Here is a 24,768-nt window from a genome sequence, read left to right as displayed (position 1 = left end):
TCTTGTGTATTGAATGTACCTTACTTTAGATGCTGATTACCAGAAGCAAAACTCTCAACCCAACATGATGGAGAAAATTAAATGAAATGAAGCTCAAACACTTTTGTCTGGTTTCTTTATTGAGAATACGCAGCTTTCATCACAATCTGTCACCTGGCAACAATTACAAGCAATATACAACCTAAAGAAAAACTCTTAAAATGCACCATCTGTACAATGAAACAAACACTTCCTTACAGAGAACAAAAATGAACAAGTGCAGTGCAGCATTTTAATCAACCCTCTAAATTCATTCTAAAACAATTATGTGACCAATTTGGGAAGACGAACCCAACAAATGATAAATGACAAGATGATTTGAAGCAGACAACAGTTGAGATTCATTCATCAGCTCCTGCTTAATCTGGATTAGAATCACAAGGGCAGCAGCCTAAGCAGATGGACCCAGACTTGCCTCCCAGGTCAGCAGAGGAACATCATCCCTCCAAAGTGTCGTGGATCTTCCTCTGGCTCTCCTGGTGGGATGGGCCTGGAACACCTCACCAGGAGGCGTCCTCCTAATCAGGACTCGTCCAGATAAGGAGGTGCCCTAACTCCTCCAGATTAGGACTCCTCCACACCCAGAGAGGACCTAACCAGATGTTCGAGCCACTTTGACGTGGAGGAGCAGCGGCTCTACTGAGTCACTGCCCAATGACAAAACTTCTTATCCAGACTCTAGACCAGGAGTGGGCAATCCTGGTCCTCGAGGGTCGATGTCCTGCAACTCTTACATGTCTCCCTGGTCTAACACACTTCAATCAAATAGCTGAATCACCTCCCAAGTGCAGTCAAGTTCTCCAGAGTCCTGCTAATGACCTCATTATTTGACTCAAGTGTGTTGAAGTAGATTCACATCTAGAAGTTGCAGGACGTTGGCCCTCAAGGCCTTGAGTTGCCCACCCCTGCCCTAGACACTCCTCAGAAGACCAGACACCCTGAGGAGGAAACTCATTTAGGCTGTTGGTATCCATGATTTCATTCTTTTGGTCACTGCCCAGAGGTCTTGACCACCGATGGGGATAGTAACGTACACCGACCGGTAAATCGAGGGCTTCTGTTGACAGCTGAAATTAAAACATTATTTCTGAATATTTGGGTTTCAGCAGGTGTTCTGTGATAGGCCTCACTTCCAGGACCTGACAGTGAGGCCACAAAAGACAGAAATGGTAGGAATGAGGATGAGCAGCGCTGGACCCCAGCAGGGAAACAAGGAAACGGCTCATCTGACTTTGAGACATTCATTCGATCCACCTGATCACTGATTGCTCTGTTTTAGATTTACTTTGAAAACAAACAGCTTTATCAGACCACTGAACTGATTCATCAAACATCTGACAGAATATAGAAACACAGACTCACAGCAGATTCCAGACGGGAACACGGGTCAGTGTTTTCATCACTGAACGAACCGAGGTTGTTTAATTATCTAACTCAAATTTTTTCATCAAATAAGCATTACTCTGCCAAATTGATCTCAAAGGCCAAACTGAGAGGACCTCTTCCCGTGTCCTCTGGGTCGGCTGGAAGACTCAACACAGAGTAACGCAAGCTAACAAGGCTGGCTATGAAAGAATGCCTGTCTTATCTAAAGGAGCAACGATGGGATGGAACGTTGCTGAGGTTACAAAGAAGGCACAACCAAAAGGTCCTGAGGTATACCAGCCATCCACACTGTGGCAACGTTGAGCAACACATTAATCAGATAAAACATGGAAGAAGGGTTAAAAACTTTAATTAAAGTCCAAAAATACAGTCTGGTGAGCGTGACCTTAAAGGCACAGTGTTGAGAACATTCTGGGAGCCCAAACAACCCACAATGAGAAGGCCTTTGGATTCGAGATGAAATTCTCCAGACTGCCAGTCAACAATAATCTAGACTCAAGAAGATATGTATGTAGCTGACTAGAGGCCAGCATGATTAGCACTTTATTAAGATTTCGATAAGGCCACCAGGGAACAGTCCCTTCACACATCTAATCAAACTGATTTTAGTGAGAAAGTCAACTACAGACCAAAGAAAACATCACAGAGAACAGGTATAGGACAAAACTGGTGTTGGCTTGATGTTTTTAGATCAGTTCGTCCTGGCTGTACCGGATGAAAGACATCCGAAAAAGAAAAGGTTGAAGGTCATTGAACATGGGTGCAAAATTACACACGAGATGTCAAAGCTAAACACAATGGCAAACAAGGTTGTTTTAACAGTTCAGTTTGGACATAATTTGGTACAAATGCAGACGTCAAGTGATTTAATCTGCACATGGAAGGCAGATATGTTGGCGTATTGAAGAGGGTAACAGAGTTACAGGAAGCTGCTGCGGCGCCAGGCAGCGAGTCAAAAACAACGACCATCACCAGATTCAGAGGATCCCTCCTAGACGCAGATGACAGCATTCCTGGGTCAGAGGCCGGTGGTCACATTGTGGAATTTCCCCACCATTGTGGGAGTACAAATGGCAGACAGTCGCGCAATGTTGGACCCGATGGACACATAGGGGTGCATGTTGTGTCATCCCAGAGAGCGGAGGGACTGGTGAGAAATCCCTCTTGCAAACCCAAAAACATGAACCCGTTTGGCTCCATCCAGTGATGGAGTTCAAGGTTTCAACACTTCAGACAAGTTCTGTCACAAGGTTTACAAAGCACATCCACAACACGATGATACTAAACCAGCAAAACCAGCGTCAGTGACTCGGTTTCGGTAGACATCCGTCTCTAACCGCTTACGACTAGAAATGGGGTGAACTGACCCAGGGTCTTTCCTCAAGCACAACAAGAGATTGAAAAAAAGTCTAAGATTTTTCTAGCAGGATCACTGCTTGGCTGACATAAGAGTGATTTCTACTTGGACGACGGTGTTTCAACTGTACACAGAACATGTTGGACGAGGCCGATTCTGCCAAGAAATGCAAACTTATTGAAGCAAAAGAGAGAGACGTGAGATGAGGCTGCAGTCTCCTGTCATGCTACGCTTCTTTTCAGATCATGTTGAAGATTTAATTCAGGAGCGCTGAACAAAACTCTGTATGATCCCAACACACTTTCCTCTACCTGCTGAAGTTCTTTTAACTCTGGATGAGCTAATATTCTCCCCATAAAGTCGTAATTTTTCTAGCCAGGTCTGCCAATGCAGATGACGTTGAATTTAATGGTGGGTACCTTCATCTTTTCAACGCAGGCAGAACACAGCTGTGTTCAAATCTGCCAAATCAGTGAGCTAATGCAGCAAATAAGAGAGACAAAGAACTCTGTGAGTTAGCTAGCAGAAGACGAAGTGCTGTTCTCTACACTAACCACCTGAAGTACAGTTCTTCCCTCTGGACTGGCTTTGGAAACAATAGCAGCAAGGAAGAAAAGTAAATCCATTCTGCTGACAGAAATCTTAGTACTGGGGTGGGGATTTGGGGGGATTAAAGGCTCGTCTCCATTTCCACCGTCCCTTTTAGTCAGTCAGCCTGGAGGAAGCTAATCCTCTCCCTGAATGCGAGAACGTCTCCAGGATGAAAATACAATGTGGGCGCATTACCTGAGCAGAGCTGGTTGGCACGTCATTGAGGCCAGATGCATAACAATGTTTTCATGCCATCATCGGACGAGGACACCGTTTGAGACCAACGGTGGCCTTTTGTGTTTCACACGAACATGCAAAAACCTCTGGCTGCTCCTGTACGGGGATTGTTGCTATTGGTTACCAAACTGCTGGAGTGAAGGCGGCAGCAGACTGGGAAGGGATGAATGTGCCGGTGGTGATGGAGCAGCTGATAATTCTCCCTCACCGTTCCAAACATCCGACTGGAGAAATGAAGCTTCATTTAGACCACGATCAGTTCTAAAGTTGCTTTCTGCCATCTTACAGCAACACAGTCAGTTCTTCTACATGGCGGTCTGGTTTACTGTGGAGCTCAACCTCTGGTCAACGCTGTGCGTCATTCTCCAATTTGAGCTTGTTCACACGGCAGGGGAAAACAGAAACCACTGAGAAGTGTCACGTTGTGTTGTTGTGCATCTCGTTTGCTCTTGCAGAGCAAATTCTGCTTTAAAAAGAAAAATGGAATCATAGATTTGTGTACAATTTCGGGAAACTTGCGGTTTATGAGTGACAACAGTGCATGAACACATTTTCTTGATCTGTGTGAACACAACCGTTTTGATCATGAAACTGTTTTATGCATCTGGCCCCAGGATGGAGTGAAACACGGAAGCTACAAGGGGTTAGGGGATGGAGTCACAGAGGAAGAGTTCAAACGATGGCGTTGCTGCCACGGAGGCCGACCCCGCGGGCAAACTGCTCCAGCAGGCCGGAGATGGCGCCGGAAGGGCTGGGGGCCGAGGACCTGAGGCCCACGGTGGAGCTGTAGGCAGCCAGGAAGATCTCTCGAACCGCCTCCAGGCGGGCCTGGCGCTCCGACGGCAGCGAGCACCTGCAGGAGAACCAGACGGTTAGAGTCAGACAAACCAACACAGTTCTCCTGAAGCATCATTTAAAAATAAAAACAACGGTTCCAAAAACAAGCTGGCCCGCCCCGTCGCAGAACACCCTGTCACACTGCCCACATGGTCTCCTGGGCCGCAGGTCCCATCTAAAAGAGACAAAGAAGTTTTGGTGTCGAATTCCAGCTACAGATCCAGAAGAGCCTTCAGCTGTCAACAGTCCAACCTCTCACTGACCTCAACCTTCCAAACCCCGATTAAGTATTGGATCTTTCTCTTCTTCCCAGAACTGCAATTGTTGGTGGAGGTTTCTAGCCCAGCCCTCTTCAGGTCCCGGCACACTTTATCAGGTCGAGGTCTGGTCTTTGACAGGAGCAGTGGATTGGGGCCGGCGGTTAAACAAAAGTTAAATTTGTCATTGTTCTAATGGTGCGTTCACACCAGATGCATTTTGAGCATCAGGGACATTTGGTTTGCATTCAACATCTATGCGCGTCGATGGCGTGTCGCGTTTTGGGCGTCCACCGCGGAGTGATTTGAAGCATTTTGAGCGTTTGACGCATATAGCGCTGGAGTTGGAAAATCTGAACTTTCGCCGCTGGATGCAGAGCGTCAGCCAATCAGAGAGCCTCTGCTATGTGCGTAGTGTTGCATTTTCCAACGTGATATCTGAAAAAAACAACAAAAAAACTATGGAGGACAAACTAATTGTCACTGTTTGCTAGTCAAGTTATGACTACAGAGACAGGAACAGAAAGGACATTGCGTGAAAGAGGAATGTCAAATACGTTATAACTTTTACTATTTGAGAATATTTCCCCGCATTTGAGCTATCCAAATCCATCCAGCAAAAACACTGAGTCACGTTAAATAAACGTTGAAAACACATAGTCTATATGTAGACAAAATATGCAGGAGACGGTGGAAGAGTTTGAGGGACATGAATGCCAAGGAGTCTCCTCTCAAGCCTGGAGCGACAGCCACTCCTGTGCTTTATCCAATATATCATAACAGAAGGTATTACGGTGACGTGTCTGACGCAAAATGTCAAGTGTCTGACTTCAAAGTGCAACACACGTCGAACTTGAAGCGTCGGACAGATTTTGGACGCGTGTAACGCGTTCGGTGTGAACGCACCATAAGTGTGGAGGAAGCCATTCACGTTTCAGTCGGCTGACTGGCGGTGAAATCAGACTGATGAAGACTCGACTCAGGTTGAACTTTGCTCTTTAAAAAGTTTGATTTTGAATAATCTTTGCAGTAAATTCTCTTTATTCAAACGTCTATTTGTTCTTTTCAATCAAGAAATTGCTCGATCATTTTTCTTCTCCATAACATTTCAATAAACCTCAAATTATTTTCTTTCAAGTGTGTACGGTAATTATAACCACTACCCTGCAGGTGGTCTAAGGACTGACAAGTTAATCAATGGTCACCATAGTAACCAAACATGACATGATTTTTTTAAAAACAATTATTGCTATTTTGTGCATTTAATGGAAAATAGGAGTTAATTTTGAAGTAACGCAGGGAATGGGGGCTGCAATAGACTGAACTGCGGTCCTGTGGTAAAGGCAAAGGAAATTCATATGAAGAGACGGCATAGAAAGGCGAATATTGGGCCAGTGGTACAAGAACACACACCAGAGTTCCAGTAAAGCAACAGCAAGTAGATACAGACAGGAAGAACGCTGAGGTCTGAAGGAGACGACGTATGAGTTGTTGCTGTTCAACCGTTACAGTAAAATTAACTCACCAACCAAAGCTATTCGGCGAAAACTGACTAGTTGAAGGAGAAATCAGGACAAACTGTCCAATTAAAGACCCACAGCGTGAAGAGAGAGAAGATTCACAGGCGTCCTTTGAATATGGATTTCCACCTCCGTCCCCCATGGCGGTGAACCCACTGACACTCTCAGATCCCTCAGACTGACGGCAGGAAAGCCTGAATCTGCCGCATCACTCCATCCAAGAAAAGTATTCATGCCCCGTTAGCCTGTGGTGAAGACTTCTGAAGCCGTCAAATCAAAGAAAGTTGAAGATCACCAAGCTGATGGAACAGAGCTTCTCTGTTCCATCAGAGAAGCTCCAAGTTCTTCAAGTCCAGAAGATTTGCTCTGACTGGGTATGAAAGACCTGTCCGTCTTCCAGAACCCTTTAGTTAGTAACCTTCAGGTGGAGTATTAGGGAAAGATTAGACTACGTTGATCACTTTTCTACACTACTGAATCAAGCTGTACTGACGCCTTCTGATTTTTTATCAGAAGCATACTTTTTGATAAAAGCGTACTTTTATCAGAAGTATGCTTAAATAAGCATACATCTGGATAATGCTAATCCATTTGAAAGTCAAGTAGATGACCCAAGGAAGTGACTGTCATGAAGGTAAGAATGTGTCTTTTACAATTTATTCCTCCAGCAGTTCAGTTTTAGAGAAAAATAGTTTCACATGATTTAATGGATTGATGTCATTTTCCAGAGCTGCTGAACTAACTTGTGCTCTGTACACACTAAGCTTTACAATTAAAGAAGCAAATCGAGATCATTTTGGAAGTTGCGGACCTTCGAGCTTTGAGTTTTTAAAATTTTCATGGGTTTTTCACTAGTGGTAAAAAGTTCTGGTTCTTGTGTTTGATACAAGTTTACTAGGTTTTAATAGGTTTGCCTTAAGCCAAAGGTCAGAAAAACAAAACGACTCTCTTGAAGCTTTCTGTTTTAGCCACTAAAACAAATCCAGTCCACACTGTAAACGGGAGTGGCTGCTGTGCATATCAGTGGGAGCAGACTGCCGGCTGAAGAAGAGTGAGGCGTTCAGGTGTCGTTGGTGAGACGCCAGCTTAATCAGACTGCCTGGAGGTCTCCTGCTTGGAAAATGTTCCTCAGCCTCAGGAGTTTGGCCCAGAGTGCTTTACACATGTGGCTGCCTAGAGGAGCAGTCAGGCAGCTCACAGACGATGAAAGCAGCAACAGGTGTGAGAGGGGAAGCACAGCATTCCTGTGTACCCCACACAACCCACGGAAATGCAGCCACTCCTGTATTTTTTCCAATACATCATAACAGAAAGTATAATGGTGCGTTCACACCAAACGTGTCTGATGCTTCAAGTTCGAGGGTCTGCACTTTAAATGCCGACGCTTGACATTTTTGCTCTACATTTAGCGTTTCGTGCATCTGGTTTACATTCAACATCTATTTGGAGGCACGTCAAGGGTGCATCAGATGTGTCAAAATTGCTCTCGTTGGGCGTGCCGTGATGGCGTACCAGTTAGCGCGACCCATGTTTGGAGGCCTTGGGTCCTCGACGCGGCCGTCGCAGGTTCGACTCCAGGACCCGACGATATTTGCCGCCCTCGACGCGCCTCCACATAGACTTTAAATGATCCACACGCGCTTGACGCGCGACACGTGTTTGGTGTGAACGCACCATTAGCAGTTTGAGACTGTATGTTTTTAAAAGCCTGACACCCGTAACCATGGTGTTTCCCCAAACGGCTGGTGTAGATTCTAGCTTATTTCAGACTCTGGCAGTCCTAAGTGCAGTGAGCAATGTTTAGATCACTACGTTAAAGAAACTTAACAGTTACGCATACGGATGGTCCAACACAGAAGACCAAACCCATCAGGTCAAGCACTCAGCGGTCCATTTACGCCTCAAGGACAAGGAACACTAGTTTGGAGACATTTTGGACAGGTGGTTTATATTAAACACAATAAAAACCAAGTGGTGACCTCAGATTTTATTTTTCTAACACCTACTCTACAGCCTTGACTTGCCTCCCCAGGTGGCTTTAAGACAATTCACACCTTGGGAAGTCTCACATGGCTTCAATAGGAACATGCTTGGACTGCCTGATAACATCGAGTCAAACATTGAGCGTGTCGTAGATGGAAGGACCAGTGACGCACGTCTTAAATGTCCTTCTACTGACCATTAGTTTCCAGAATACAGGCTTATTTCTTCTGTAGTTAGAACTGAAGAAGTCTTTTGGATGAAAGATGCGAAGTCTTGAATGAAACAAAAAAAGTTTTCCAGTCTCCTTCTACTGAAGCACTTAGAAAGCTACCATCATTCCCTCTGGAATAAGACTAAACTGAGCCCAGAAAGATAGATGACTGTAAAAGTAGCTTATATTTCATGTGTAAATTCTGCGACATGTGGTACTGTAATTGAATTTCACTAGCTGAAATTCACACGGACTGCATTCCAAAAACTTTCATCTATTCCGGTTTAACTTACATCCGCCCACTGGGCCCTTCGTCCTGGAAGCTGAAGGGCAGTGGGGAATCGTAGGCAGAGGTGACAGCAGACGAGTTGGAGGAAACCGAGGCCATCGGCTGAGAAATGTGGCCGTGGTCGTGGATGCTGCCACAACCGGAAACTATCTGCCAGCTTCCGTACTCTGTGGACAGGGAGGAGCCTGATCTGGAGAACTCTGCTGCTAACCTGACACACAAAGGCAACACAACCAGAAAGGTTAGACAGAACTTATCACTAGCTACAATGCCAAAGTTAACACGTTGACTGCAAACCTCTAGGAAAAAGCAGTCGCACACCACTTGATCGGCGCTAAGCAGGACGCTGGTAAAAGTCTGCATCCAGGCATCATCATCAGTAGAAACCAACAGCTACGACCTACTTACTGATGTTGACTTGAGTTAAACGTTTGTCTGCTAGTAATGAATGTTGGCCAGTGATTGAGCACCAACTCTAAATCCAGAGGAACGGTGAGAATAGCCATAGAACTACATCAAAATTAGACTCTTATAGCAGGAAATCCTACAGGAAGCTGCTCACTCAAACACATTCACTACAATCTGTCCATGATCCAACAATGGAATCGACCCCCATAAATAATAATACACTGTATTGCCAAAAGTGTCGGGTCACCCCTCCATATCACTGAATTCAGGTGTTCCAGTCACTTCCAGACTGCTTGTACCAACAGTAGTGAATGAGCGGCTCACATTCGGTTCAGAGTGCAGGATGGTGATGGGATCGTAAAGCGTCCTATCTGCTAAACACGCCGCAGGCGGCCGTCAGCGAGGTTAGAAGCAAGTAGAAGGACTGGGAAGAAGAGCAGGCCAAGCACAAACATGAAGCATGATCAGAAGGTGATGCACTGCAGAGTGGGCCCAGATCACCAACGTTCAGAAGACATCAGCTACAGACCTGCAAGGGAGTAGCAGGTGCTAGAAGAATGGCGTTTTCCTGACTTAATGCTTCAGCACAACAAGACGTTTTGGACAGTTTCAAGTTTTGCTAGGGAATAGTTTGGGAATGACCAAGGAAACATCCATAAAGACATGAACATTATGAGTTCCGAGTAGCTAGCCTGCGCAGAGTCCAGACCTCAACCAGATAGAACACCTTTGTGGATGAACCGGAGTATGGACTGTGAACCAGGGCCCGTCATCCAACATCAGAGTTTGACCTCACATATACGTTTCAGAGGAAAACAGTCTAAAAACCCCAGAAATACACTCGCAACCCCTTGGAAAGACTCCCATTAAAGGGGCAGCATTATGTCAAATGGACCTTTTTGAGCTATCCTTCATGTTATAAAGTTATTCCTTCATCAAAAACATACTTTCCCACATTTGAGAAATCCTTTAATTTCCCATAGCAACCGTTTAGAGTCCCTAAACATTTGCTCTCACAAAGTATCGCTTAGGACCTGCAGCCCTCCCCCACTCAGCTCCTTCAGACTAGCCAGCAGCAATTAGCAAACATCTAGTGGAACTGTGCATCTGCTGAGCTCGTTATACAAGCTGCTTCTCACTGCAGCGCTCCTAAGAACGGCTGTAAATGGCATAATGGAGAGACGCTGTTGTGACGACGTGCTGAAGGAGGAGTGTCGGCAAGAGTAGGAGCTTCTTAAAGAGACAGAGACCCAAAGTGCTGAATTGTGAAGTCAAATTTCTTTTAAGTCATTTGTGATACATAAAGCATAAAATGCATAATACTGCCCCTTTAAGAGCAAAACGTGTTCTAGCTGCAAGAAGTGGAGCAATCGGGTATTGGATCCTGTGGTTCGACCGTGGGATGTCAGTCAGGTTCATGTGTGTGAAGGCACAGAAACGTTTGGCAATATAGTGCATCTGCGAGCAGAAGGTCACGCAGTTACCATGGGTTGATCATAGGACAGAGACGCTCACGTCCAGAAATGACAAGAATCGAAAAAGGAAAGCAATGAAGATTCATTAAATCATCCAGCTTGTTTTTATACAACGCACGTTTAAATAGACAGTTGTCCAATGGGAAGATGAATGGAAACAATATGGACGGAGGCTGAAGTGAATTGAGAGGTCACAGAGGAGCAGAACAGTGAAGTAAGCCAGAGTGTTTGAAAATGAGCACCCCCGACTCTAAGGGACCAACTTCCTGTTCAGCTTTACGGCCTGGTTTCTCTGAGAAACCAGGCGGAATACGACCTGGGGTTTCTACAGTCCCTTAGCTCGTCATGTCACTGCATATTTCAGCAGTGAAAATGTTCACTTTTCTTGCAGCTGCCTGACTTCTGCCCACAGGCCATGCATGAAGCTGCTGTCTGAGCCCCACAGTGCTGCAAGTACGCAGAGCAGCTGCTGCCGAGCGAACGAAGGAGATCATACAAAATTCAGAGCCCCGATGCAGAGTGGATCTAAAAACCAACTAGTTCTGTCACCCGACTTACCCTCTTGTGGGGACAGCCAACGGGCTGCTGCCGGAGCGTGTGACGCCATGGTCTGATTGGTTGGAGGAGGACGAGCTGGAAGACTTGGCCTCGTTGGCTGGATGGGAGAGAGTCTCATCCAGAGGGTTCTGTTTACACCAGGACACCATCGGAGGAGAGGAGGCAGGTGCTTTCCTCCTGGGAACAAAAAATAAATACATTTCAATCATTGACATCCAGACTGCAGCTCAGCATGCACAGACTGAAGACAGTTTTCAGTGGAAACAGAGATGAAAGAGAGAAACGATAAATCATGCAAATGGAAGTTATGGAGCTCGTTTAACTTATCATGCGATTAACTGATTTATTGCCTGAATACAGGTAATGAAAATATGCTAGTGTGTGTGTGTGTGTGTGTGTGTGGGGGGGGGGGGGTGAGGCTGACCCGCTGGAGGCCTGGGGCTGGCCGGAGAACAGGTCCACAGGGTCAGCGTTGGGACAGGAGGCTCCAGCCAGCTCTTCGGTGATGAGGGAGAAGTCGCTGCTCAGACTGGTGATGCTGCCGCGGTCCCTGGACCCTGAGCACAGCAGCAGAACCAGAACTCTCATCACCACGGCAACAGGAACCACGGGAGGAACACCCTCCACTCGTCATTTAGACCTCACAGCTGAACAGACCTGGACAAAAGTCTTCATACATCAAGGTTCATCAGTGTGTCGCTAATGCTCTATACCAGCAGGAACGTTTGATTTTAAATTTTACACACACGTCATCCATTTAAAAAGAAAATCCGTCGCTTCTTTCCACATGTCAACAACAACTGCTCTCATTGTCAGCGTAACGGTGAAGATATTGAGCATTTATCAACATCGTTCATCTTTAAGAGTTCAACCTTTTCTTCAGACGAAATAGGTATGGTCAATCTAATTATAATCCTAGCAAAAGTGTGTCCACAAGCGGAAAAGGAGTGGAAAAAAAAAAATCCCCTCATGTAAGAAAATTGTCATCACAAGTTGCCTCTGTTGCAAAACTTAATTTAAATAATCAGAAACGTGGAAAAACAAAACTATCTCATAAGCAGACCCCTTTGCTATACTGTTCACTTTTGTTGTTTGCGTAGAGTAAAATGTACTATTATTTTATAGATTTTTTTCCCCAGATCATACTACTTTCCAGTTTTATGAGCCTTGACCATTTGTGTATAAAAGCCCTAAGCAGAGCTGCACTTTTAATCTCGTACTGCTTATTGTGCAGGGACAACACATCTAATTTATTTATGTATAAATGTATTTCACTTTTATACTTTATTTTACTTTAGGCCTTTGAGTAAAAGTTACTATTTTGTATTATCTTTATACTATTCTTCCTTTTTTTTTCTTTAATGTAATCTGATATTACTTATTGTGTCAAAGATCTATCTTTGTAATGTTATTTGTTCAAAACAATGCAAGTTTTAAATTGAAATAAGGTTCTTTCAGCAGCCGCGTAACTAAGGACTCCTTCCTGTCTCTAGGGTTCAGGGGCAGCCGTCGCGTTTCAGAGCAGGTGGACGTACTCAGCCGGCAGAGGTCCTCCACAGTGAAGTCACTGTCTTTGAAGTGGGAGTTTTTCCTCCTGAAAAGTGACAAAGATCAACAGAAATGTGTCAAAGTGACGAAAGATCTCGGACGACGAGAAACAGAGCGAGAGAGAGAGAGGGAAGTGGGCGTCACCTCTGTTTCCTGACAGCAGAGAACTTCTCTGAGACGATGTGCTTCAAAAAATTGAAGCAAAAAAAGAAAATCTGAGGGAGAGAGACATTCTGCGTTACGGACGGAAAGAAACTCTCGAAAGCGGAGTTTAGAGGTGTGCAGCGGGAATACCTCTTCCCCTTTGGAGAGTCGATCTGGCAGCATGTGACTGGAAAAATAAAAGACACAAATAGCAGCCATACAGCAACGTTAATGGGCAACTCATGCTAACATATTAGCTAGAACAACCTAACCTCCTCACTTTCTTCTTCTACTACTCTCCAATTTGCATTAATTGCTGTTATTTCAACTGTTAACCGTGTTTTCTCTCAGTTATGTTCTGATTGGCTGAGTTACCACTCAGCTGCTAGCTTCTACTGCTGCTGGTGTAGATGAAGGGATCGGTTTACCCAAAGAGAAACCAGTCATAAGCAATGGTCAGGTAGAGGATCTCAGCAGGCTCCAGGTTGGCGTGCACGGCGCCGTCCTGTGAAGACAACAGGAAGTCTCAGCTTTCTGAGAGGGGAGGACAAGAGGACGAGAGGAGAGGACTTACTGCCCACAGGGAGAGTCTGAGGAGGGAAACAAACAGCGGTGTTCGGTCCCAGCCTGATATGCAGTGCACCAGCAGCCCGCTGTCATCTGAAACACAAAACACCCTTCAAGGACGAGCCTCTAGGACAAGAAACGAGGACAAACTCGAGCCATCTGGAACATTGTCAACATGGAGGAGGTTAGCGCGTCATCCAGAGGGCAAAACTGATCAGCTTCCTCCTCTGACAGGAAGCGGCTGCTTTTGGTCGTATAGTCAGCTGAGTTGCCATGTATGCAGGACACCAGCACCTCAATGACCCGATGGTCACACTTCAGAGAGAATGGGACACTAGGGCACGACTCAGCAGACGAGAAGTCGACTCGCTAACAGCGAGAGATGTCATCGTGGAGCTATATGACAGGCCAGGCTGCCACGCAGCGGCGCCACCTGTTGGGCCCTCTGACCACCAGCAGCAGGCAAGACAGGTGAAATGTCTTGCCCAATGGACACAACGACAGAGACGGACGTAGCGGAATCAAACTTCTACCACCGTTGCAGTCATCGCCCAGAGTGACTGGGCGATGCTGGCGTCATTGACTGAACGCCCTACTGGGTTTCCCTTTGATCGAAAAGTTGAACTGATTTGAATAATAAACTGGATTACTGGGATCGTTTGGAAATGAATTGAAATGTCGTGAACCAGTGGGAATGACCCGGAGTGAGGCTACGAGCGAATGCGAGCGCAGCCGGTCCAGACCCAACCAACCCCCTGCAGCCACAGGCTCCCTTACCATCGCTGTTGATGATGTGGAGGAGCAGCTTCAGGTAGTTCTGGGTCTGCTCCACCAGGTCCCACGACTGGATCCGTCCATGCACACACAGACACATCAAAGAATGAAAACAATCGCCTCGGCGCCCCTTCAGCAACTCTAGGCTACAGCTTTAAACAAGCCAACGCTATTCTTCCTCGCCCACTCTAGAATTACAAACGGTAGGCATGTTTGGTGAAAATCAAACACTGAAAACATTTTAAACATTTTTTGTGGTTAAATTATCACTTGGAAAGTTTCAGCACTGTGTTGTCACAAACAGGTGTGTCTCTATAAGTAGGAATATCATAGGAAGTTCTTGATTTCTGGAATCCAATTCAAAAAGTGAGACTATTTTAAAGTTCATGACACCGGCATGCAACAACACGGTGTTGCCTGTCAGAGGCTTCCGCAGAACCGCTGTAATACAGACTGCTACTGGAGATTCTTCCTGCCCACAGCCATCAGCCTCTATAATCAGTTTAAAGAAACTTGAAGGTGTAATATTTAATTTCCTTTTCAGATTGCTAAAAACTAAACTGAATTATTTCATGCAATTAAAAATCAAACATGAGAATATGACACTTCATAAAAATAAAAAAAAAGAAATTACTAGAGAAATGTGGGCCTCTGATCAGGAGCTTTACAGTATCTGCTCTCAGTAGTTGGTCTGGCACGCTAGTCTGTAGTCTTCCTCATGAAGAAGAGTAGCGCTACTTTAACATATTTTTACTCAAGCAAGAGTAAAAAAAAGTAGTTGGTAAAACGTCGACTCGAGTACTAAGTAACTGATCAAATTATCAATCATTTAATAGTTAAGAACGACAGACAGACAAAAATAAAAAGTTACGTGAAAATTTTGGCATCTTAAGGATCAGAATGACAATAATTCATATTAGTAACGAAAAGATTTTACAAAATCAAGCAAAAGAAAATTTTTCTTTTGATTAAAAAATAGTAAAAATAATAAAAATTCAACAAAATATTACTCAAGAGTAGCGATACTTCATAATAAAATTACTCAAGTAAAAGTCAAAATTACAGTGTAGTATAAAAAAAACTCCTAAAAGTATTTTTTTTCAAAGGAGTTACTCAAATAAATGTTACTGAGTAAACGTAGCAAGACACCCAACTCCGGCCAAAACTAAACAAATCTAGAATAAGAGAACATTTTATTGGTCTATTCGCTATTTCTGGGAAACTGAATTTTGCGTTTGTTTTAGCTTTAAGCTGTAACATTTACATTTAGACGATTTTATCCTAAGTGATTAACAGTGAATATTAAAGCTAACAACAAGTTACTTATTCATTTTGAATAAAAAACAAAATATATCCTTCTGTTTGTATTACACTTACGAGTTTAACTTTTTTTTAATCGAAAACAAACACATTTTACATTTTCTTTTCATTTGAGAGCGAGTTGTGGAGTTAGAAAGGCTGCCGAGTCAGATCCTTCCCAGTTTTGCCACTAGATGGCACTAAAATACCTCCAAACCCCAAGACCAGAGAAGAAACGGGAAGAGAAAGGGACAGCGGCGGCAGAGGAGGAGAGCCGACCTGGTACCGAGTCCAGTCGATGTTCAGGTTCTGAGAGAAGCGCGCGGGGATGGTCAGGGGAGCGTCCACGTAGTCCTGGCAACGGAGAGATACAGACACACACATCACCACCCGTCCTAAGCACACACCGGGCCGGGGGAAGAAGCAGAACCGGTACCTGATTCCAGTTGAACACCAGGCCCTCCGCCGTGTAGTCTCTGTCTTTGTAGTCCTTGAAAAACTCGCAGCCTGAAAAGGACGAGAAAGACTTTTACTCCCAAAAGACCGACAAGCTCCGCCCCCCACCCTCCTTTAACAAACTACTAAACATGATTCTTATTGGTCTGATGTCATAATCTGACCCTAAATGTGGCGTTTTCATTGGCTGAAAGCAGAACATTGTAAATACCTCAAATAAAAGACAATCTGTGGAAATAACTCCACGTAGCGTGTTGAGAGTTTTGGCCTGCCACAATACATTTTTCTGGACAACAAATTGTCCAGGAAGTTATTGCCATAAAGGATAATATTGTTGTTTTGAGATCTTTTTCCAAGTCATATAATGATAATGGCATAAGGATAATGCAAGAATGCATTCTCAAAGATTAACAAACTTTATATTCTAATGAACTTTTAAACAACTGGAACTGGAAGACATTATAAATATCCTAAATAAATAAATAAAAAGAAATCAAATTAATTGTAAAGTATCTGTAAACAAAATTATCCTCCAAAAGAAAAAGTACTAGTTGAGAAAGAAGACTTTTGCTACCCAGTTTTTGGTAGAAAGGGAAAATAAATGATAAATTCAAACATTTTAATTTATCATGCAACTAAATGATTTATTGCTTATTGTGACAGGCCTAGTGGAGTTACTGGAAGAAATTAGCTTTACAATAATATTCTCATTTGTTGAACGACTCTTATTGACACGATTAATGGGTCAGGTGCCAACGGGAGGAAATTTCAGCTGTCGAAGGCAGAATCCTGACTACGTTCTCCACCTGGGTAAGGCACGGAGAGCAGGGTGAAGTCGGCGTAGCGCTGCGCCTTGTCCACCTTCTCAGAGGACGTCACACTGCCAAGGCAACGACAACAGAAGATGTCAGTGACAACAACTCCGAGAACTGGGAATACGCTCCGATGCAAATGATGAGAAACTGGTGACATGCATGGCTGGTCAGCTGGAAGAAAACATACACTGGACGTAGAAAGTGAAACCATGCGACAGAGTTATTGAGAAAAGCGGCTTACTTCAGGCCGAACTTGACCTTCTTGTTCTCCACCATGAGGTCACAGATGTAGCGAACCGAGAGGTAGCGGAGCAGCTTGATGTCGTGACCTCGAACTTTGTCGAAGAGCTGGGACTCGCCGTTCCTGAGCAGCAGGAGAAACGGCAGCAGTTCATGAAGCGAACCTGAGAGAGCCCCTCACTAAGGTCAGACTGAGGTCAGACGATAAGCTGCTGTCGTCACCTGACTGCCGGGTCGTCCTCGGGGACCTCCTCTGGCTCGGTCCAGGTGTCGTCGCTGCCCCCTGCAGACACACACCGGGAAGGGTTGCATGCTAAAAGGCTAACGTCTAGGGAGCAAAAGTCTGCAAGGTTTCTCATGAAACAGCAGAAGAAGAAATCACTGAAGGCGACTTTCAGTGGTTAAAACATGGAGGAACAGCTGCTCCTACTCACAGCTGAAATCTGAACTGACTGTCTGCAGAACTTCCTCTTTTGAGTTATTTGAGTTAAGTTGCATTTTTTTTAGGCTGCTGCTGCTGGGTTTTTTTTACCTGAAAAGATGTAGTTGTAGCCCGTCCGCCCATACAGCTCCCCCCAACCTGCCAGGGTGGCTGAGCGGCAAATGTGCTGCAGGGAGGAAAACAGACCTGATCAGACGAGAACACGTCTGGACAACAGCAGCTGATTATTTTTTTTAGGGGGTATCAGAGGAATTGGGACTCTTAACATGCCTGCAGACTGTTTTGCTTGAAATAAACAACAACAAATACATTTTAAAAAACTTGTTTTCAGCAAGAGAACAGTGAAGAAATATTCAGAAACAATGTCCATAACCTATACTAGAGTTTAAGAGAAAAAAATCAGAGAATGAACACATGAACAAACAGCTACTCTGCCTAGCAACAGGCCAGCTGGTCCTTTCCTTGAGACTAGCTGGTAAAAAAAAAAAAAGCTTTTCGACCTGAAAAGCCCAGCGTATGTCCAGTATTTCTGGGTGGAATTTGACACGTTTCACTCGTGGCGCTGATTTTAAACATCCTGTCTGTGGACAGACAGACAGACAGACCCACCTTGCCGTTGTAAAGGATGACGGGGCAGACGAACCTCCCTCTGCAGCGAGCCATTTTACTTCTGCTCACCAGGTCCTGCAGCTTGCTGATCTGCACCGTGCTCTCAAACCTACACAAACACACCAAAATCTGCTCTTTAACTGAGTCGGTCAGTAAATGGAAGAGACTCATCACGCGTCATGAATCTGTGAGGACAGCTGGACTAAATCGGACTTAAATGAATTTGGGCTGCAGCGTCCCACAGCAGTGTGTGTCCAAGCTGGTGGTCAGCATGAGCAGGGGGTGGCATTACTAAATAACCTATATTTTCGGTGTTTTTAAACCAACGAAGTCGGTGGCAGGTTGGGCTGTTTGAGAGGACCTGTCGGGTTGTCATGGGAACATCCAACTAAATTTCCCCTGTTGTGTTTTTTTCTTACAATAAACAATACAAGACTGACCTGCAAGGAGCTGTTTTTTTTTTACAACCAAACACGCAGGAGCTTCCACTATGGCTGAGGCTTGGCAGAAAAGTGAAGCTTTTTCTGGAACAGAACCAATCAGACCCAAATACAGCAACAGTCACCAAGTCATGTCACAAACCCTGGACCAATTATGACCAAACAACATCTGGACTGAAACCAGAGGAAATTCAGAATATTTCTATAATCGGCACACTGAGGAAAATAAATGTAAAAATCTGGTTTCTAAGACAACAAGTGTAGAAGTGTCTGCTGAGCCGTTTCTGCGAGTTCAGAAGGAGCAGAGACTTTCTGGATTTAATGTTTCCACTTTAAAGTTAGAAAAATTAGTTACCAGGGCCGGTCCAGTCCTTTCTGAGGCTTTGGGCAAATTTTTTATTGGGGGGGGGGGGGGGGGGGGCTGTACCAACATGTCAACACCACATGCTTCATTATTCCTAAGCTACTCTATTTGTGTAACATACCTACTATCATCTACCGGCATCTTTTCTAAGTATCTCACATCATAGCAGTGTCTGTTGATTTTAATCTTACAGGAGTAAAGAACTAAAAAAAAATAAACAAAAAAAAAAAAGATTTCAAAATGAGGAGTGGTATTTAAGTAACAGCAGCTGGTAAACACTAAATTCACAGTAAACAAGAAAACATGTTTGATATATTATATTTTCCCAAACAGTGAAAGCAGCCATCAACAGGACGAGATCAACCATTATTTGTGCAACAACTGTGTAGTAGCATTTAGTTTGAATTATTCAATGTTATTTGAAATATATATATATACTGTATATATATATATATATATATATATATATATTTTTTTTTTTTTTTTTTTTATGCTAGGCAGCCACTTAACTCACATACTTTTGGCCTGACCTGTGAGTCATTCACTAAATTAATCAAACTTAGTGAGTAATTGTTTTCTCAACAGCTTGTAAAGCGATAGATTTTCAATTTTCCAAATGAACGTCACATTTTTACTGGAGTTTCTGTGCCTTGCATATCTTCACGTACATATCAGAAGTCATCTCAAGCTACAGAGCGTTTGCTTCTCTGGCTTTTTGGTTCATGCAGCTCCACTTCAGAGCAGCCTGTAGTTTCAAAGGCACCGAGGTCCGACGGGAAGAATATGAAATATTACGGCGAGAGGGGTTTCGTGAGCGCATTAGCAAAGTGCTGGCAGAGGCACTGTCGCCGCTCCAACAGTCAGCGGTACGACGGGAGGATCTGTTGAATCACTGCATGTTTCCTGTTTCTGCGGCAGTGTAAAGTCACGCTACACAGCTGTCACTTCGTCCCTCTGCCTCAGAGACACCGACTGCTCTCTGACCGGGGACGTACCTGTCTCTGTCTTTGTCCACCTCTGTAGACTCGTACTCCAGGAAAACGATCTGACGGGGGTAGTGGCCGCAGACCTCTCCGCTGGAGTTAGAGATGATGCTGTACTTGTAGTCTCTATCAAACAGTTCCAGACATCGCTTCTCTATCGCCTCCACCTGAAGGGGAGGGACAAGGTAACATGACAATGCTGAACTAATATCAGAGGTGCATAGAGTTTCCATAAATTGTACTCAAGTAAAAGTAATTATTTCAATGTAATTTTACTCAAGTAAAAGTAAAAAGTAGTTGGTAAAACGTCTTTTTCCAATACTGAGTAATTGATCAAATTATCATTTAATATTTATAAATCACATCAGGTGGACTAAAATATACATTTATGCGGAAATTTTGGTATTTTATGGACGGAAATGTAAATAATTCATATGAGTAACAACATATAACAAAATCAGGTAAAAAATAAATAAATAAAAATTCCAAATCAGTTTCTTTCAATAAAAAGCTTATGAAGCTTTAATAAATAAAAACTGCAGGTGTGCGTTTGTGTCTGGTGAATTTTTGTTGTTCTTCATTCTGTGGGTAGAGAATCCAGAAATTTTACTCAAGTAAGGGCAGCGATACTTCATAATAAAACTACTCAAATAGAAGTAAAAAGTACGGCATAGTAAAAAATAGTCCAAAAAGGTTTTTTTTGTTTTTTTCAAAAATGTTATTCAAGTAAATGTAATTGAGTAAATGTAACTAATTACTACCCAACTCTAACTCGGAAAACATCTTACCCGGGGACTGACTTCCTTTGCTCGATACTGTGTCTTGGAGAACAGATCGATCAGATCCGCAATCTGCTCGCTCTTTCTCACCGACAGACCGGAAACCGTAAATCCGCCGGCCGCGGAGGGGGAGGCGGCCATCATGGCGTCTCGAACCGCGGTGGTCCCCTCCAGCCGCACTCGTCCCCCTTCAAAGACCGCAGAGCCCTGTCCTTTGGAACGGGAAGACCGACCAGGCCATCCCTTCCCGGCGAGCTTCTTCCTGACTGCCCGCTTGAGGGGGCCAGAGCCGGGCGGTCGTCCTGAATTCACGGCAGCGGTGAGCAGCTCCACCCCAGGAAGACACGAGCCGCTGTCGGGCCGCAGGCGGCGACCTGCCGGTGGCCCCGGGGTTAGCTACGCAGCTACAGAGCTAGCAGGGTTTCGGTGAAGCCAGTTCAGCACATCGATGCTGATGTTTTCGTTCTGGTTTCTATTCCTGTGGAAAACGCGTTACTGTTCCTTCTGGGCTCCTCTCCGAACTTGAAATCAGGAAATCTCCAGGATCCTCCCAGGCCCGCTCAGTGGAACATCACCATGACGACGAACAGGACCAGGTTAAATAGTTCTCAGAAGAAATTAACGCGGCAGCAGCTAATGTGACCGACAGGTCCAACAGGACAGTCCAGCGGTCCGAGTTGCACAAAACAAGTGATAAACAGGAAGTTGACTGAATCACGTGACCACCACCCTGGCAAACAACGTTGTGGCGCCTTACCGCCACCTACTGGTGCACATTTGTCCAACTCCAGTCCTGGAGGGCCACTATCCTGCAACTTTTAGATGTGCCTCTGCTGCACCACACCTGAATAGATTAATTAGGTAATGAATAATTAACTAATTATTAATAATAATTAAGCAGGCCTCTATACAAGGAAGTAATTAAGCCATTTCATTCCAGTGTTTTGTAGCTGTGGCACATCTAAAAACTGCAGGACAGTGCAGCACCTGTACAAACCTCTCAGCACAAACCTGTACAGCAGTAAAAGCCAGTTTGGGATAACAAAGTTCCAAAAGTAGATAGTCATCTTTTTTTTTTTTTTGTCCCCCAGAAAGTTCATGTAACATTTGTGGCTCTGAAGAGTTTTAATTGACTGGACTGAGGGTGAAAATGCCTCTTTACATTGTATCCTGTAGGTATCTGAGCGACAGAATAAAACTCTCAGCATCAATCCAGATGAGTGGAAGGAAGCTAAAACTTTTACCTTCTTAATGGTCTTCGTGTCTCAAAAATATCCACTGTTTCTACAAACGCTATTCTATAATAGCCTCTCATGATAAATGTTGAACACTGGTAGGAGGAAGAGCAACACCAACCATCTTCCTGCCTGAAACACACACTGAGATTTCCTTAATTTTGGGAGATCTGTGATTGGCCGATACTTACACATGAAGCCGATCTCATAAACCTCAGCAAAGGTCTAAAAATCAACCACCGTCTTCTTTGCTGTCCCGTTAAGAGGTTTGACTGATAGACCGGCCCACCAGGTCATATCTGCACGATTGCAGTCGACAATAGTCACCCAACTGTTACCAGCTCATCAACTTTCTTGCTATATTTAGCCACATTTAAGACAAAAAAATTGGTATTGGCAGAAAAGACTTTTTAAACATTGGTAATTGGCAATCGTCAAGAAAACTAATCGGTGCAGCCCTACTGACGTCGGAATCTGAGTGAACACCTAACAGAAAAGTAAAAATCCTTCCAGCTAGCTTAATTTCCCATGTAAATACTCACCATCCATCCACTGCTGGTAAAACAAGTGATTAAATTATTCTATCAGAACCTCTTTAAAACAATGGGAAGCCATCCCTTTGACACCAGATATGTTCTTCGATCTACTTTTAATTGTGTTTTATGGTTAAGTATTTTTTTTAAAGTTAGGAAGGAAAATAAGTCGATAGCTTACAAAGCTGTGGAATATGAGAGAACCCCCTAAACATGACAATGACAAGGCTGGTTTCCAAAATACTTTGCTGTTATGATGATTTTATTATCAAAATGCATTACATCTGTTGCTTCTTAAATCTCTTAGAGAACAATTGAAATAGTATCTACTATGATCTGTGGAAAAAAAAAAAAGAAAGAAGAAAAACAACAGAAAACTTCTTAGAAAAACAACAGGAGAAAGAAAGTGGCGTCTGAAGGAACCCAGGAGGTCAGATCTCCAAAGCGTCTGACCCAAGCTGCTCGGTCAGACTCTACTGACACCGCGCCGGGAATTCAGTGTACTAGATCCTCTCTCCATACAGCTCTATCACATTCTCTCTATACAGGTACACAGAATCACACACAGAGTCCTGCTGCTGGGTGCTTTCAGGGTGGATGTGTTTTTAAGGTGCTGCTTCGTGTTAGCTAGCAACGTTCATGTTGCTGTTCTGTCACACATTCATGGAATCTGGTGGGGGGAGGGAAGGGGGAGTCGTGGTGGCCGGTGGGTGGGGCGGTGGGTGGAGAGGGGCGTGGGGGGGGGTTCCTCCTTTTCTCAGTCATTCAAGTCTTTCCCACAAAATACAGTTCCCCCACCCCACAACCCACGACCACTTCAGGCCCTGAACTCCAGTCACATAAAGAGAGTGGGGGTGGGGGGGGCATTCACAGGTCTCCTCCACCTCAGTCTGAGCGCTGCAGAAAACCGTCTCTTTTTACACGTCAGTTGTTTAAGAATAGAGAAAAAAAATGGAACAAATAAAGCAGCAGCAGACAGAGAGAGAGAGAACCCCACAGGAAGTGCAGCTGCAGCGGTCACCACCAGGTAGCTGCCGCCGCCGCCGCCACAGCAGCTGCCACCATCAGCAGCAGCAGCTCCATCTCCTCTGGCAGTGAACTCGCTCTGCTCTCTGTCACATTGGAATGCAAAGACTGGTCGGACAAATCCAGGCGTGTCTGCAACCCTGATCCCTTTGCTCCTGAACGGGATGACTCCAGACGGAGGGAGAGCTGATCCGGTGGTGGTGGGCCCAACCGGATCAGATGTTGGTGAGAGGAAAAAGGTTGGTAGCACCATGAATGAGGGGAAAGGAGGGAGGGGGAGGATGGAGATGGAGGTCTGCAGCTGGATGGAGGAGCAGAGCTCCCAGCACAACACCGATGAAGGATGCTTCTGGAATGATCCTGGAGAACGCCCCGCCCCCATCTGCCTGTCATCCTCTGAGTAAACCGAGAAGAAAACGGAACATCTGTCGGTTTTCGCCAAATACGCACGTCAGCATCTGATCAAACCTGGTTACCATGATAAGAGGAAGGCTAACTTAGAATTCTGTGCAGATATCGATGTGGAATATTTTTTCTTTTTTTGAAAAAGAAGAACAGTAGGAAAGTTCTGGGATAATCAGGAGTTTTCAATCCGGTTTCCTGTGTTTTCCAGGCTGCTTGCTTCCCGTCTCCCTCCGTCCTGACGTCCAGGAGTCAGAGGTTTATCTATGAGCACACTGCTGTCAAGTTCTTTTCCTGAAAATAAAGAAAAGAAGAAAAAAAAACAGAACACAGGAAAAGGAGGAATCTGTCCAGAGTCCTGGCTGGCTCCTCTCAGGTCTGTACATGTGGCCCCTCCAGCTCCCTGAACCCCCGGGGGGCCTTTAGCTTCACACACGCACACACACGCCCACACACACACACAGCTGAAGAAGATCCTAGAAGCTTCCTGACTGCGTCCTTACTCCAGGCCCCTGGTGGGGGGGATGCTGGAACTGCTGGGGGTAGTGTGGGGAGGGTCCTGCTAACCTGGAGCCAGCCGGCTGCCCCGCCTGACCCGGGCTGTTCACCTTCAGGCTAACAGCCGCCTGTTGTTGACCCCCTCTGGAGGCCTGAGGGCCCACGTCTACCTTAGTCTGTCCCTGGGTCCGTGGGCCTGGAGCGGCCCCCTCCAACAGGCTGCTGCTGCTGAGGAAGCCTGTCTTTAGGTGGCTGCTGCTGTAGCTGGGGGGTCCGTCGCTGCCGGGCTGTGTGGGGGGGGGACTGCAGTAGGAGCTCTGGGGATCCTGGGACGGCCCCGGGTGGGAGGAGGAGATGCGAGGGTAGAAGCTCTGGGTGGAGGAGCTCTGGAACGGAGAGCTGGCTGTGGGATGAGTGAAGGACGGGCCGTCTGTCTCTGGGAGGACTTCTGCTGACTGGATAGAGG

At 45.0% G+C, this 24,768-nt stretch overlaps 2 protein-coding genes across 6 annotated transcripts in view; both read right to left on the bottom strand.

The window, feature by feature from the left end:
• Window positions 1-98: 98 nt before the first annotated feature.
• mtmr14 (myotubularin related protein 14) lies at window positions 99-21,331 on the bottom strand. 2 transcript variants are annotated; one of them, XM_032549148.1, is made up of 19 exons: window positions 20,618-21,330; window positions 19,842-19,996; window positions 18,043-18,151; window positions 17,524-17,599; window positions 17,214-17,274; window positions 16,993-17,115; window positions 16,743-16,816; window positions 15,917-15,987; window positions 15,760-15,834; window positions 14,185-14,251; window positions 13,415-13,500; window positions 13,269-13,345; window positions 12,991-13,027; window positions 12,841-12,911; window positions 12,684-12,742; window positions 11,573-11,705; window positions 11,149-11,325; window positions 8,712-8,918; window positions 99-4,463 (listed from the first exon to the last, which is right to left on the bottom strand). In XM_032549148.1, exons 1-19 carry the CDS (start codon window positions 20,750-20,752, stop codon window positions 4,283-4,285), a joined length of 1,974 nt encoding a protein of 657 aa, XP_032405039.1. In that variant the 5' UTR covers window positions 20,753-21,330; the 3' UTR covers window positions 99-4,282. The 2 variants fall into 2 exon arrangements, with proteins under 2 accessions (XP_032405039.1, XP_032405040.1); XM_032549149.1 differs by lacking the exon at window positions 8,712-8,918 and having other exon boundaries at window positions 20,618-21,331.
• Window positions 21,332-22,612: 1,281 nt separating this feature from the next.
• Window positions 22,613-24,768, bottom strand: part of setd5 (SET domain containing 5) — a 39,034-nt gene continuing 36,878 nt past the window's right edge. For all 4 annotated transcript variants that reach the window (XM_032549140.1, XM_032549144.1, XM_032549141.1 and 1 more), the window contains one exon: window positions 22,613-24,757. In XM_032549140.1, the coding sequence (XP_032405031.1) occupies window positions 24,281-24,757 (477 nt within the window). In that variant the 3' untranslated portion in view covers window positions 22,613-24,280. The remainder of the gene's footprint in view (window positions 24,758-24,768) is intronic.

This window comes from Xiphophorus hellerii, chromosome 20 (assembly GCF_003331165.1).
Source record: "Xiphophorus hellerii strain 12219 chromosome 20, Xiphophorus_hellerii-4.1, whole genome shotgun sequence".
NCBI lineage: Eukaryota > Metazoa > Chordata > Actinopteri > Cyprinodontiformes > Poeciliidae > Xiphophorus > Xiphophorus hellerii.
Note: the sequence above shows the minus strand (reverse complement) of the source record. Positions and strands in the feature narration are given on the sequence as shown.

What these genes read in the sequence shown, in the direction of transcription:
- mtmr14 (XM_032549148.1), bottom strand. Translation starts at nt 20,752, where the DNA reads ATGATGGCCGCCTCCCCCTCCGCGGCCGGCGGATTTACGGTTTCCGGT. An exon ending in CTACAACTACATCTTTTCAG is followed by an intron (nt 17,275 to 17,523) that starts GTAAAAAAAACC and finishes GTGTGTCTGCAG; the next exon opens with GGGGCAGCGACGACACCTGG. An exon ending in TCTGCTGTCAGGAAACAGAG is followed by an intron (nt 12,743 to 12,840) that starts GTGACGCCCACT and finishes GTCACTTTTCAG; the next exon opens with GAGGAAAAACTCCCACTTCA.